This window comes from Henckelia pumila, chromosome 2 (genome assembly GCF_033568475.1).
Source record: "Henckelia pumila isolate YLH828 chromosome 2, ASM3356847v2, whole genome shotgun sequence".
Lineage (NCBI taxonomy): Eukaryota > Viridiplantae > Streptophyta > Magnoliopsida > Lamiales > Gesneriaceae > Henckelia > Henckelia pumila.
In genome coordinates, this window is record NC_133121.1 from 132,067,788 (window position 1) to 132,078,907 (window position 11,120).

At 34.6% G+C, this 11,120-nt stretch overlaps 2 protein-coding genes across 3 annotated transcripts; one reads left to right on the forward strand and one right to left on the reverse strand.

The window, feature by feature from the left end:
- The first annotated feature begins 1,412 nt into the window (after positions 1 to 1,412).
- LOC140883858 (recQ-mediated genome instability protein 1) lies at positions 1,413 to 7,020 on the forward strand. Its single transcript, XM_073290456.1, has 11 exons — positions 1,413 to 2,018; positions 2,602 to 2,772; positions 2,877 to 3,022; positions 3,653 to 3,789; positions 3,932 to 4,105; positions 4,196 to 4,369; positions 4,467 to 4,625; positions 4,720 to 4,958; positions 5,483 to 5,593; positions 5,697 to 5,825; positions 6,283 to 7,020. The coding sequence occupies exons 1-11, from the start codon at positions 1,425 to 1,427 to the stop codon at positions 6,448 to 6,450; spliced, it is 2,202 nt and encodes a 733-aa protein (XP_073146557.1). The 5' UTR covers positions 1,413 to 1,424; the 3' UTR covers positions 6,451 to 7,020.
- Positions 7,021 to 7,344: 324 nt separating this feature from the next.
- Positions 7,345 to 9,307, reverse strand: LOC140884925 (HVA22-like protein e). Of its 2 annotated transcripts, XM_073291826.1 has the most exons (5): positions 9,057 to 9,307; positions 8,933 to 8,959; positions 8,721 to 8,843; positions 7,575 to 7,767; positions 7,345 to 7,488 (listed from the first exon to the last, which is right to left on the reverse strand). In XM_073291826.1, exons 1-5 carry the CDS (start codon positions 9,101 to 9,103, stop codon positions 7,465 to 7,467), a joined length of 414 nt encoding a protein of 137 aa, XP_073147927.1. In that variant the 5' UTR covers positions 9,104 to 9,307; the 3' UTR covers positions 7,345 to 7,464. The 2 variants fall into 2 exon arrangements, with proteins under 2 accessions (XP_073147927.1, XP_073147925.1); XM_073291824.1 differs by having other exon boundaries at positions 7,345 to 7,767.
- Between the last annotated feature and the right edge of the window lie 1,813 nt (positions 9,308 to 11,120).

Genomic DNA, 11,120 nt, shown 5'->3' on the forward strand with positions numbered 1-11,120 from the left:
GGAAGTCATTTTTTTTTCCTTTCTAATCGAAAAAATAATCTTAAAGTAGTTGTTTTAAATACTACATTGTCAGTGCTGTCAATCGCAAATGGCAAACAATATGAGATCGGGTTAATTGCTTTTGCATCTTCTAAGGTAGTGTTTGTGAGAATTTCTAAAAAACACTTCATAGCTTTTTCTTTACAAAAATTTGAAATTTTGTGAAGAAAAAGCTGAGAAGTTCTTCTCAAAAGTTCTCCAAACACTACTTAATTCAAGTATCTACACTACCTTATTCAAGTATCTACTGCGGTCGATGGAAATTATTGGCTAATAGAATTCTCGTTGAAAATTCCTAGCTAACATCATCCCTTCAAAGTCAAACACAAACTTAAAAAATCAAAAAGGTTACTTTTTTTTTGGTGTCATCGTTGATCGAGAATACAATACAACCACAAACCACAAGTTGGAAAATTCTTTACAAAGACACACAAATTCAATGGAGTACCATAAATCAATAAAAATTTAGTAACAAATATTCAATTAATGGACAAATCGAGCCAAAAAAATAAGAGGAAAAAGAAGAAAGTATTTGCTTTGCTTTAATGCTCCTCAAAAAATTTGGCTACCTAGGTCAATTGATCGCTGATTCGCCTTATGTAACCCAATTCAAAATCTTCATCGTGTCGTCCATGACTTTCCGCGGCCCGTAGTCTTGAAGGATGAAGAAGAAGACTAGGGTTTTTTCTTCCGACAGGAAAGAAACGGGAAAATAAATTGGGGGAAGAGAGAAGAATGTGAGGTGAGACTAGGGTGCAATCGAACCGAACAAGTTCACGAGCTTTTCGAGCATATTCGATAAATATTTGATTTGTATTCGAACTTATCGCACGCGAGCCGAATTTGAACACTGTTTTTGAGCCGATCTCGAGCCAAAATTATTTTGTTCGAAGTTCGCGAATAGTTCGCGAGCCTTAATAGTTAATTAATATAATATAATTATAATAAATATATATACATTTCAAACTTTTTCGAAAATTTCGAGCTTCGAACCATAATATTAGAGCAATAGTTCACGAATAGATTCGAATATTTCAAGCCGAGTTCGAGCCAAAATATTTGAAATTATTGAGTTTTGAATCAAATTCGAACTCGAATATACTTATAATGAGCTGCATTCAAACTTTAACATTTTACCATTATTTGGCTCGATTCGGTTCGTTTGAACCTGGAGAAAAAGATAAAACTTTAAAAGGAAAAAAATATATTATAAGTTTTGGCTGACATGAGACTGATTGGTAAGTGCGATTTTTTTTTTTTTTTTTCAATTTTCCCAACAATTTTTAAGTAATAAATCACAATCTTTATTACCTTAATTAGCAGTTAGCACACTAAAATCCTATTAGGTTCCGAAACAGAACGAGCGGGAAAAAGATTCAGCCAGAATGAGCAGGAGGCGCCTCCGTGTGGTATGCTCTTCCGACGAAGAAGAGCCCTCGCCACCACCCCCAAGGTCTCCATCTTATCAAGGCGAGCAAGAAGATATCATCATAGATGACATCGAGACTGATTTCCAAACCGTCAACATCAATTCCTCGAACCGTACCCCAGACACGAACAATTCCACCACCAACGGCGGTAATACAAATGTTCGTTTCTCCTCTGAACCCATCCATCTTGACATATCTGACGACGAAGAATGTGATTTTAACAATAATTCCAACAACCGCTCCGGTTACAGCTCAACAAGCGGCAATAATCAGAGTGATACTGGTAGTTATTTAAGGGTTTCAGATTCTCCGGTTAATGGGGTTTTAGAAAGAATAGGGCTACGATTGAAGAGAGAGTGGCTGGATTCTTGCTTGATCTCGCTACAGTCATCAGTTCCCGGGTTCCAGGGGATGGATGATGCATCAAAGGCGAAGCTTTGCTTTGGGCAGTTCTTGTGCTCGGACATGAATTACTGCGGTGCTGGGGTGCTTCCCTCGAACGTGCATTCCTTGAATTTGGTTGATCTTAAGGGGCCTTTTGTCTTGCAGGTAGATATTGCTAGAATATACTTATTTATGTTAGAACTGATGTACATTCTATTTAGTTGCTGGGGAGTAATTATGTTATAACATTAAACTGCTATTGAACGGGGACATGTTTGAAGAATGCCAAAGACCCCACTTGCATTTTATGAAAATGTGGTTCAACATCTGCGAAGTTGATATGTTAGTGTGAATTTTTTTGGTGATCAGTATGCTGGAATGAAATTACTCCGTGGTATTTTTTTCTTTCTTTATTCTTTTATATACTGTAAACATCATTAGTAGTTCTAACTTCTAATTTTCAATTTTTTAAACTAAAAGCTCGTGTGAGGGGATACTTTATAGCATGGCTGTGGCAGCCAAGTGTAAGAACTGACCATAACCTTTGATATTGCCTGCATGTTTTTTGTTGGAACCATAACCTTTGACACAACCTGCATGCATTTTTGCTGGAAACCAATATTGTCTGCGGTCCCTAAACACAAGGGTGGATCTAGAAGTGATGAAAGATTTATGGATTTGTGCGTGCTGCGTATCTAAACCAACTATATGCTTAGAGCTAATTGTCTGCGAGTTGAGGATTCTATAGGTGGATGAAATAGTGAATATCAGCTGCCCTCTTCGTGGAAGGTACCAGAATGCTGGACCAGGAATCAAGAGGTGTCTCAAGTTGTCTATGACGGATGGCGTCCAGCGTGTGTTTGGTATGGAATATAGGCCCATCAAAGATCTTGAAGTTATGTCCCCTGCAGGACTTAAGGTTTCCATTCTGTTACTTACTGTTTACCTTTTTTTTAGCCAAATCGGAGGTGGCAGCTGCTGGCTAAATACGGATCTCACTCAAATTTTGGCAAATTAATGCAGATAGTTCTTTCGAATGTTAACGTAAGGCATGGGCTGTTAATGTTGGTCCCTGAAGTTCTGGAAGTTTTAGGAGGCTCTGTTGATGAATTGGCTGCTGCACGGCAGAGGCTCGGTAATGAAATAAATAAGCCACCAAGGGGGAAGAGGTGTGTAATTGGCCTGTAGTTTTTTTTTTCTACTTTCTTTCAAATACTCATCTGATTCTCACCGTTCTTAGGTGGATGAAGTTTTGCCATTCTTTTCATTATAAAGCCTAAGAAATCGATTAAACATGGGATAAACAAGAAGAGAGATTGATTTTTCAACTGTATTCTTCAGTTTCTGTATGTTCTACTATGGATGTATTAGCATTATCTCAAGAATGCACCGATATGGTTGGACAGACAGCTTGGTAGGAAGTGTACCAGCGTCTGTACTGGAGGGTTGGCAATATGAAAAATATCTAAGTTGGAGCAATTCGAATTTCCTTTCCATTTACGATTAGGGAGTATGACTTGAATTTTGCGTACTCAACAAGTGACCTCCACATCAGATATTTATCTAAACCACCTTTCATATGATTTAGATTGGTGGAAAAACCTGGAATTTAAATTTATGTTGTCTATGATGTTTTAAAAGGGCAGTTGTACATTACCGAGGAATTATTTACTTCTGTTTAGATTGTTTATTAGGAAATCGATATGATGCTCGTAGCAGTCATTGATCTTGAAATTTTATACTTGATACAATTGTCTTTGATATCTTTGGCTGAGTTGTCGATGCCCTGTCACCCTCAGAACTAGGGCAGGTGTGGTTCCTCCACTGGCAACTAGAGCAACTCTTGCAGCCTGGTCACCACATAATGCTTCTGTTCCAGGGCATGCAGATCGAAGCATCAGGGAAAACACCATAACTGTACCAGGAGGTGGACAAGGTATATAGTTTCATAGCAGGGCTCTAGGATCCTAACATGTTTAGAACGGCTCCAAGCATGTATAAAAGTAGAACATGTGGTTTTCATTGTTCTTGGTTTTATAGTTCTGATTTTTATGCTATCATACATTCATACTCTGCAGAAAATCCATCTGGCATCCCTGCTGCTAACAGGAACAGACAAGCGTATGGAGTCCCAGGGAGTGGGAATAATCCTGAGTCTCATACATTTTCTGCACCCTGCGCTCCGAAGCGTGTTAATGTTGTGCGCCACACTGACTTGTCTACAAGCATGCCGTCACCGACTGCTGGGAAAGGTATGTCCATCGTAGATGATTCTAAATTTGTACGATAGTGTTTCTACCAGTATTTGTCAGTTAACATAATTTTCATTTATGGTCTTGCAGAAACTGAGTTTATCACCCCTCCTAATGTCAGACCTATACATGACCGTGTCGCTTCATTGAGTACAAATAATTGTGCTCGTAATTCATCTTTTCCTGTACAGCCACAACTGTATTGTGCTACTCCACAAAATGTTGATAGAGCTGCTGGTACACCTTTAATGGCAGCTGGGCAAGGTACTCTAATTCATAAGAATTGTAAAGTAGTCAATCATAAATTTTCTCCTGGTACTACTGTAGTTTCCCCTGATTTACTTTTATTTATGCTTCACAGGAACTTCTTTTCGTACCCCTCTTGATGCAGTGTTTAGGGAAGATGTAGTTTCAACGAGTACAAATGTTTCTAATCATAATGCATCGTCAACCAGACGGCAAGAAGTGTTTCAAGGACACATGATGGAAGGCACGAAGCCCATAGAGGCAACTGTGCATGGTATGTATGATGCGGATGTGTATACTGTTGCCAATTCTCTGTCACTGTAATTTAATAATTTGCTTAGGTTTATTATCTGCCTTGATTTCATCAGATGGCCATAATGATTACACGCATGGGGAAGATGTTACGGTTCCCGATAATGCTGAGCCTGACCCATCGTCCTCAGTATACATGGATGTTGAAGAAATATATGTGACCGATGATTTGATGCATCCTTATATATTTTCCGGCGAGAAGGAAATTCCCTTCACTTACTTGGCTAGTTTATCCGCTAAATGGACATCGATCGAGGACAACGACAATGCTTCGGTCGTTCGAGGAAAAATAAAGGTTTAATAGATTAATGCACTCTGCATTTGTTGATCTCCATATTCCAGTACAGTTCTTTGCTGAGCATATCATTTTCTCTGAATCTATGTACTTGTTGGTGTTGCATTTGTGGTGTTGTTACATATCATTGGTTTTTTGTTACCTAAAAGTTAGAATATGACATTTATCTTAGTTGATTGATAAGAGTATCTATTTAACACAGATATGGGCGATGGATTGAGTTTTGGGCCTTTTGCTCTGGTATATGGCATATGTTGGTATTTTAATTTTAAGCCTGGTTAGACAACCGATCACAAATTAAAAAGTATTTATGACCCTATATTGACTAAGCAGTTTAGAGTGTACCATGTGCTTGCCTCACCTAATTGATTGCCTTGAATTGCTGTTTAAACTGAAAACTTGTTCCTGTTGATTCTAGCTGTCCGGAGGTTTGCTTCGGCAACTAGGATATGTTCTATTATGTTCTGTCTCATCTGTTCACTCTTTTTGTTTGATCTACACGTAATTATTATTTTCTTTATCAGTGCTTTCTGACTGGCGTGAAGGGATTTCAATACAAAAAAAGGATCACATATGAACTTCGAGTTTATGTTGATGATGGTAGCCTGATCTCTGAGGTCCTCGTTGATCACGATGTAGGTGGAAATTATTGAATCTGGCTATATTAATAATAGTGTAGTGTTTGAATGGAATAATTTTCCCTGACATTCAACGTCGAATAACCAATTTCTCCTCTAGGTTGTACAACGCGGAATAGGGTTCTCACCTCAAGAGGTTTCAAGCGCTCTAGCTTCTTCAGACGCCAGACAGGTCAAAGATATGAAGGAAACAATGAAACAGTTCCAGATATTCCTAGTTAACTTTGAGGTATGATGATCCCATATTTTGTCAGCTTTTAACCACATGTTTATTTTCGATTAAAACATACAGTCTCTAAATACCTGGAGTAAATCCGGATACTATTGAATAACCTCTTCGTTTTACAAATTCTATAACAGCTTTTGGATTTTAAACATTTGACACCACAGCTAATAATAATCAATCCTGTGTGCCCTTCATCATCATGTTGGGTCAAACTCAACCATGATTCATGAAAACTGTGAAATTGGTTTATTTGTGGACTCCGCTTGCTACTTCAAAAGGTAGACGGATGTGCTGCCTGATGGTTAAATTGGGACAGTTGTTTAGTTTTTTGTTACGAGTGTATTTTGCAAATAATGTCGATCAAAGATTTTCAAATGAAGGATGCATGTGGGTTCACTCATAGTCATTCTTCAATCTCACAATTGACTGACTTAAGATTATCTCTTTTCTCCGTTTTCAGGGGACAATGGTTGTAGAGATGAGTAAAAATTCTCCTGTCCCAGTTGCTCTTGAAATGACCCAGGGTTGTTCAGCATCCGATGCCAGTTTACTTCTTAAAAGGATAAAATCTTCCAATTCTACTCCACCTAAAGATTGCCGTTTGAATCCTGCTGATATATGCCCTTGAAAGCAATAAATGTGAAATGTAGTGTCCTTGTGATAATCGTCCCAACAAATTGGTGTATATGGAAAGCTTGAATTCTTGTAAAAGCTTAGACTCTGGTCATGGGGTGGAACCTGAGATCTGTCACCGACTGACTTAACTATCTTTTGCGTATGATGTCTTTGAAAGATATGGATATTGTTATCTGTGAAGACAGACGGATGGAACTGGTTCTTCTCTTGAGAAAACTGTTGGAACCAAGACATAGTAAAGAGCATCGTCCAGGAGCCACGAGTCCACGACATCATAAAGAAAGTCGTCCTCGTCCCAGCGTTTCGGAAATTGCAGGAGTTTCCGCAGTCATATTTTATTCAGTACTCGATTTCACTGCTGCACCTCCACGGTCCCAACGTGCTTGAAGGTGCACTTCTAACTCAAATCACGTTGTAAACTACTTGAAGAGGGGATACCATTAGCCTCTGCTGTGATAATTTAATAATTAATCATTACATGTACATGGAAAATTTAGTTTATTTTTTCAATTTCCCTTTCCACTAGACTCCTAAATCTGTAATAGCCACTCTGCTTCATTATTATCGCACTCTTGATTCTTGTTCATGAAAGTAGTTAGCACTCGGCCCACATCTCAATTCTCGCACCTTAAATTCTACTACACAACAAAAACATGTATCATCTTTTGTCCCCAAAAAAAAAAAAACAACCGAAATATACATATATCCTCTACACATGAATTTCTTGTGCGTACACTACTCTTGGTAAAATGGCTTTAATTGATTTGATCCGTTTTCTTGTTTCAATTCTATCGTCCGATTTAATGTTCTAAATCGTGATGTTAATTGTGGGCTTCAAACAATTACTGTCAACATTGAACGTAAACTTAAGGATAACCGCAACCAAAACACAAACTCGTCTTACATTTTAAAATAAAAGTTGCAAATACAGAAAAAACAAACACACAAAAACTAAATTGACCATCTCAAATGCCTTAAAAACACAGTTATTAGTATTATATATATTTCAATGGTGAGCCTCCTGTTCTTCCTGTTTCAACAAAATCCAGCAAATCAAGATTTACGAAATCATTTCGAAGTAGATCTTATTTTTCTGAAGATGGAATATCTGTGTACCTTCTTAGTATCAACGAAATCGCCCAATTTGTCCTTGGCCTTTCCGTTGGGAGATTTCTTGAAGTGTGTTGCTCCATATCTGTTGATGAGCTTTTCCCTCACCAATTTGCTGTATATAAAAGAAGCTCCCCTAAACTGAGGCAACACCAACCATGCTACCAGAGCCAGTTTCATGTCATACCATATCGGTATCCTGCAACACACCATGCTCATTAATTCTCACACATGCACCCAACTAGCATAAATTAAATTAAAGAAACAAAATGTAAAAAATTTATAATTTCAAAAACCCTTTTCCAAATTCTTGAATCTCCTTGACATCCTAGTCAATGTTTTAAAAAACGTTGAACGGTCACCTACTGCCTAGGCGCTAGACAGCTGCCTAGGCGGTTTTTTAGTTGAACGGTCATCTACTGCCTAAGCGCTAGGCAGCTGCCTAAACGGTTTTTTTATTAAGATAAATATCTAATTATTTTGATCGATCTCTCTTAATATTTTTATAATAATAATTTATCTTTATCGAATTAATCGACCTAATTAGTTTTTTTAGCCTAAAATATCTAATTATTCTTATTCAATTTAATATTTATTCAATAATTTCAATTTAAATTCAAACTTGAAATACATGACATATTTTTAGTCTTTCATTCGCTACAAATTGATAGACAAATATCAAATAAAGTTTTTTCAAAACATAAAATTAAAAAATTACATATATGTTACGTTAAACGGCAACCTAGACAAATTATGAGTCGTCTAGGTGCGATGATTACACGATCTAAACGATCAATTAATGCATTAATTTTCATAACTTGACTATCTAAAAACCGAAGCGATGGACGGCCACCTAGCGCTGGGCGGTATTCCCAATGAATTAAAATACATGAACATTCAACTTTTCATGAAAAAAAATATACTTTTTTCGTTTCAATTATATTGTCCACGTTTTTTTTTTGTTTGTTCAATATATAGTCATACACCATATTTAGTAATACTTTTTTACACTTTTTTACTAATATACAACTATTAACTACACTTTAAAAATTATGCAATCATAAAAAGTTTATATAAAATTTACTTTCTAATAAATTTTTCTTAATTCGTGTGAAAACTAAAACAAAACAAAATATATAGAGTATATATTACCATTGTAAGACGGGCTGCAGCAACATCTCCATGAGAGTGAGAAAAGAATATAGGATCCAATACGCAAGCCATTGCTGATCATCTAGCTTTGATGTGCTTTCTATAGCTATCACCGATGCATACCTATGCAATAAAAAAAACATTTAATGTTATATATGCAACAAATAAATAATCGACACATATATGTATTGAATTGACATTTCTTGACTCACAGTGGATAGAGCAGCATCATTCCGGGCCTGCCAAATTATTATTAAATAAAAAATATAAATTACACTCAACAAGATAGATATATGTACAAATTAATAGCTCAAAATGAGAAAATGAATTTATTACCCAGCGAGAGAATGAAGGAAGGTGATCAAAGTCCAGAAACGTTCCATAATTTTAGTGAAACCTCGAAAATTAACAATCGAGCAGATATGTAGATTTCAACTGAGTTATCGTTCGACGAGATTAAAGATTTGTTCTTGTGTCGGTTTCGGACTCACATAAATTTATGACAGATTTAAGGAAGGAAGAGACAAGAACACGTGGCGAAATGGGCATTGGCGTCAGATTCTTGAGCTCAAAACGTGGCGAACTGGAGTTTACCAGTCATCAGAATTCAGATATGTTTGCTTTCTTTTTTATTTGTACGATTATAAATATGTTTATATTATTAAAAGAAGCTTTAATTAATTATGATTTGGAGTTGCTTTTAATTTAATATTCCTACCGCATTAATTATGTGCGGTTTGCTTTAATTAATTCGTATGCCTTTCCCCAAACTCAAACCGCGTGTTGTTGTTTTTCATGCACAAAGTCGGTGGTGGGGGGTCAGAACTCAGAAGCCATTAATTATACTAATGTTGTTATTAATATTAATGTATATAAATTTACGTTTATATATTTTCTTTATAGGAGTTACGTTTTTCTTTTTCTTTTTTCTGAAAAGCATCATAAAGTAAAAACCTAAATCATATTATTGTCTTAATCTTTTGACAGATTTTATTGATTGTTAATCATTATTATTATATACCTTGCTTTATCTGAACAAGTACACAAGCACAATAAAAGCTCATTTGGTTCGAGAAGTTAAGAGAGTAAAAATATATATTTTTTTTTTTCAAAAAACCACATTTCTTAAAATTGTGGCGTGTGGTTACAAAAGTCAATTTAAAAACACACTTTTAAAAAAAATACTTTTTTAAAAAATATAATTTTTTCTTTTTTAAGCTTTTGCTTCTAAACTATATTTATAAAAATTTAAATACAAATAAATTTTCAGCATTATCCCAATGCCAAAATAGATTAAGCTTTTTAAATAAAAACAATTAAAAAATTGAATTTATTCAAGTATTTCTTTAAAATTTTAGTTTATTTATTCAAACTGACCCTAAATCTAAGTACAAAACCACCATGTCCTGTATTCAAATCAAGTGTGTCTGCGTCGTTAATGAAACTTAATTTAGATAGATCTAAAAACACAGTTAAATGAATATTTTGTTGAATAATTTTATATTTACATACAAAATAGAATATTGGTATATCTTTTTTTAATACATTTTATGAAGTTGAAGCCTATTAGCCATTTTAAAACCGAGTTATTTGCACCAACTACCCCTGTGAAATATTTAAAATGGACACTTCTTCCCTGTGAAATTTTAATAGGCATCTTCAACCCGAAACTTTTAAAAAATTAGCACACTCGCCCCTTCAGATGAGTGATTGTTGCGCACGCGCCCCTCATGCGACTGGACAAAAATTTTGATATTTTTTTGCATCAAATACCCCTGCGAAATATTAAAAATGCATATTTGACCCCTTTGAAAATAATTTTTAAATTTATTTAACCTATAATACACAATTTTATTAAAATCTAATTATAAATATTTAGCAAACATTTTTCGTTTTATTAATTTTATTTTTAATTTTAAATTTAATAAGATTATATAATTTTTTTATAAAAAATATTATTATTTTATCTTGTTATCATTATTTTATTAAACTTTCTTCTTGTTTCCAACTTTTCCATTAAAAATGCATTCATAAACGAGATTTAAATACCTAAAAGTACCAAAATATTAAATCAAAATGATAAGCAAATGATAAGTACCAAACATTTTTAATTTTATATATTTTTATTTGTAGTTTTAAATTTATACTTTTTAATTAATTTATTTTTTAAAAAAATATTATTTTATCTCGTTATTATTATTTTATCAAATCACTTCGTGTTTTCAACTTTTTTATTAAACATGATTCATAAATAAGGATTTAAATATCTAAAAATACCAAAATATTGAACCAAATGATAAGTTCATGAATGTTACTTTTTCGATTTAGAATTATATAAGCATGTTATTTTTTTTATTACAAATTATTCAATGCATATTCTCGAAAAATTTAAATTTTGGT

What these genes read in the sequence shown, in the direction of transcription:
- LOC140883858 (XM_073290456.1), top strand. Translation starts at nt 1,425, where the DNA reads ATGAGCAGGAGGCGCCTCCGTGTGGTATGCTCTTCCGACGAAGAAGAG. An exon ending in TGTCCCCTGCAGGACTTAAG is followed by an intron (nt 2,773 to 2,876) that starts GTTTCCATTCTG and finishes AAATTAATGCAG; the next exon opens with ATAGTTCTTTCGAATGTTAA. An exon ending in TGTACCAGGAGGTGGACAAG is followed by an intron (nt 3,790 to 3,931) that starts GTATATAGTTTC and finishes CATACTCTGCAG; the next exon opens with AAAATCCATCTGGCATCCCT.
- LOC140884925 (XM_073291824.1), bottom strand. Translation starts at nt 9,103, where the DNA reads ATGGAACGTTTCTGGACTTTGATCACCTTCCTTCATTCTCTCGCTGG. An exon ending in ATGATGCTGCTCTATCCACT is followed by an intron (nt 8,844 to 8,932) that starts GTGAGTCAAGAA and finishes TTTATTGCATAG; the next exon opens with GTATGCATCGGTGATAGCTA. An exon ending in CTGCAGCCCGTCTTACAATG is followed by an intron (nt 7,768 to 8,720) that starts GTAATATATACT and finishes GGTGTGTTGCAG; the next exon opens with GATACCGATATGGTATGACA.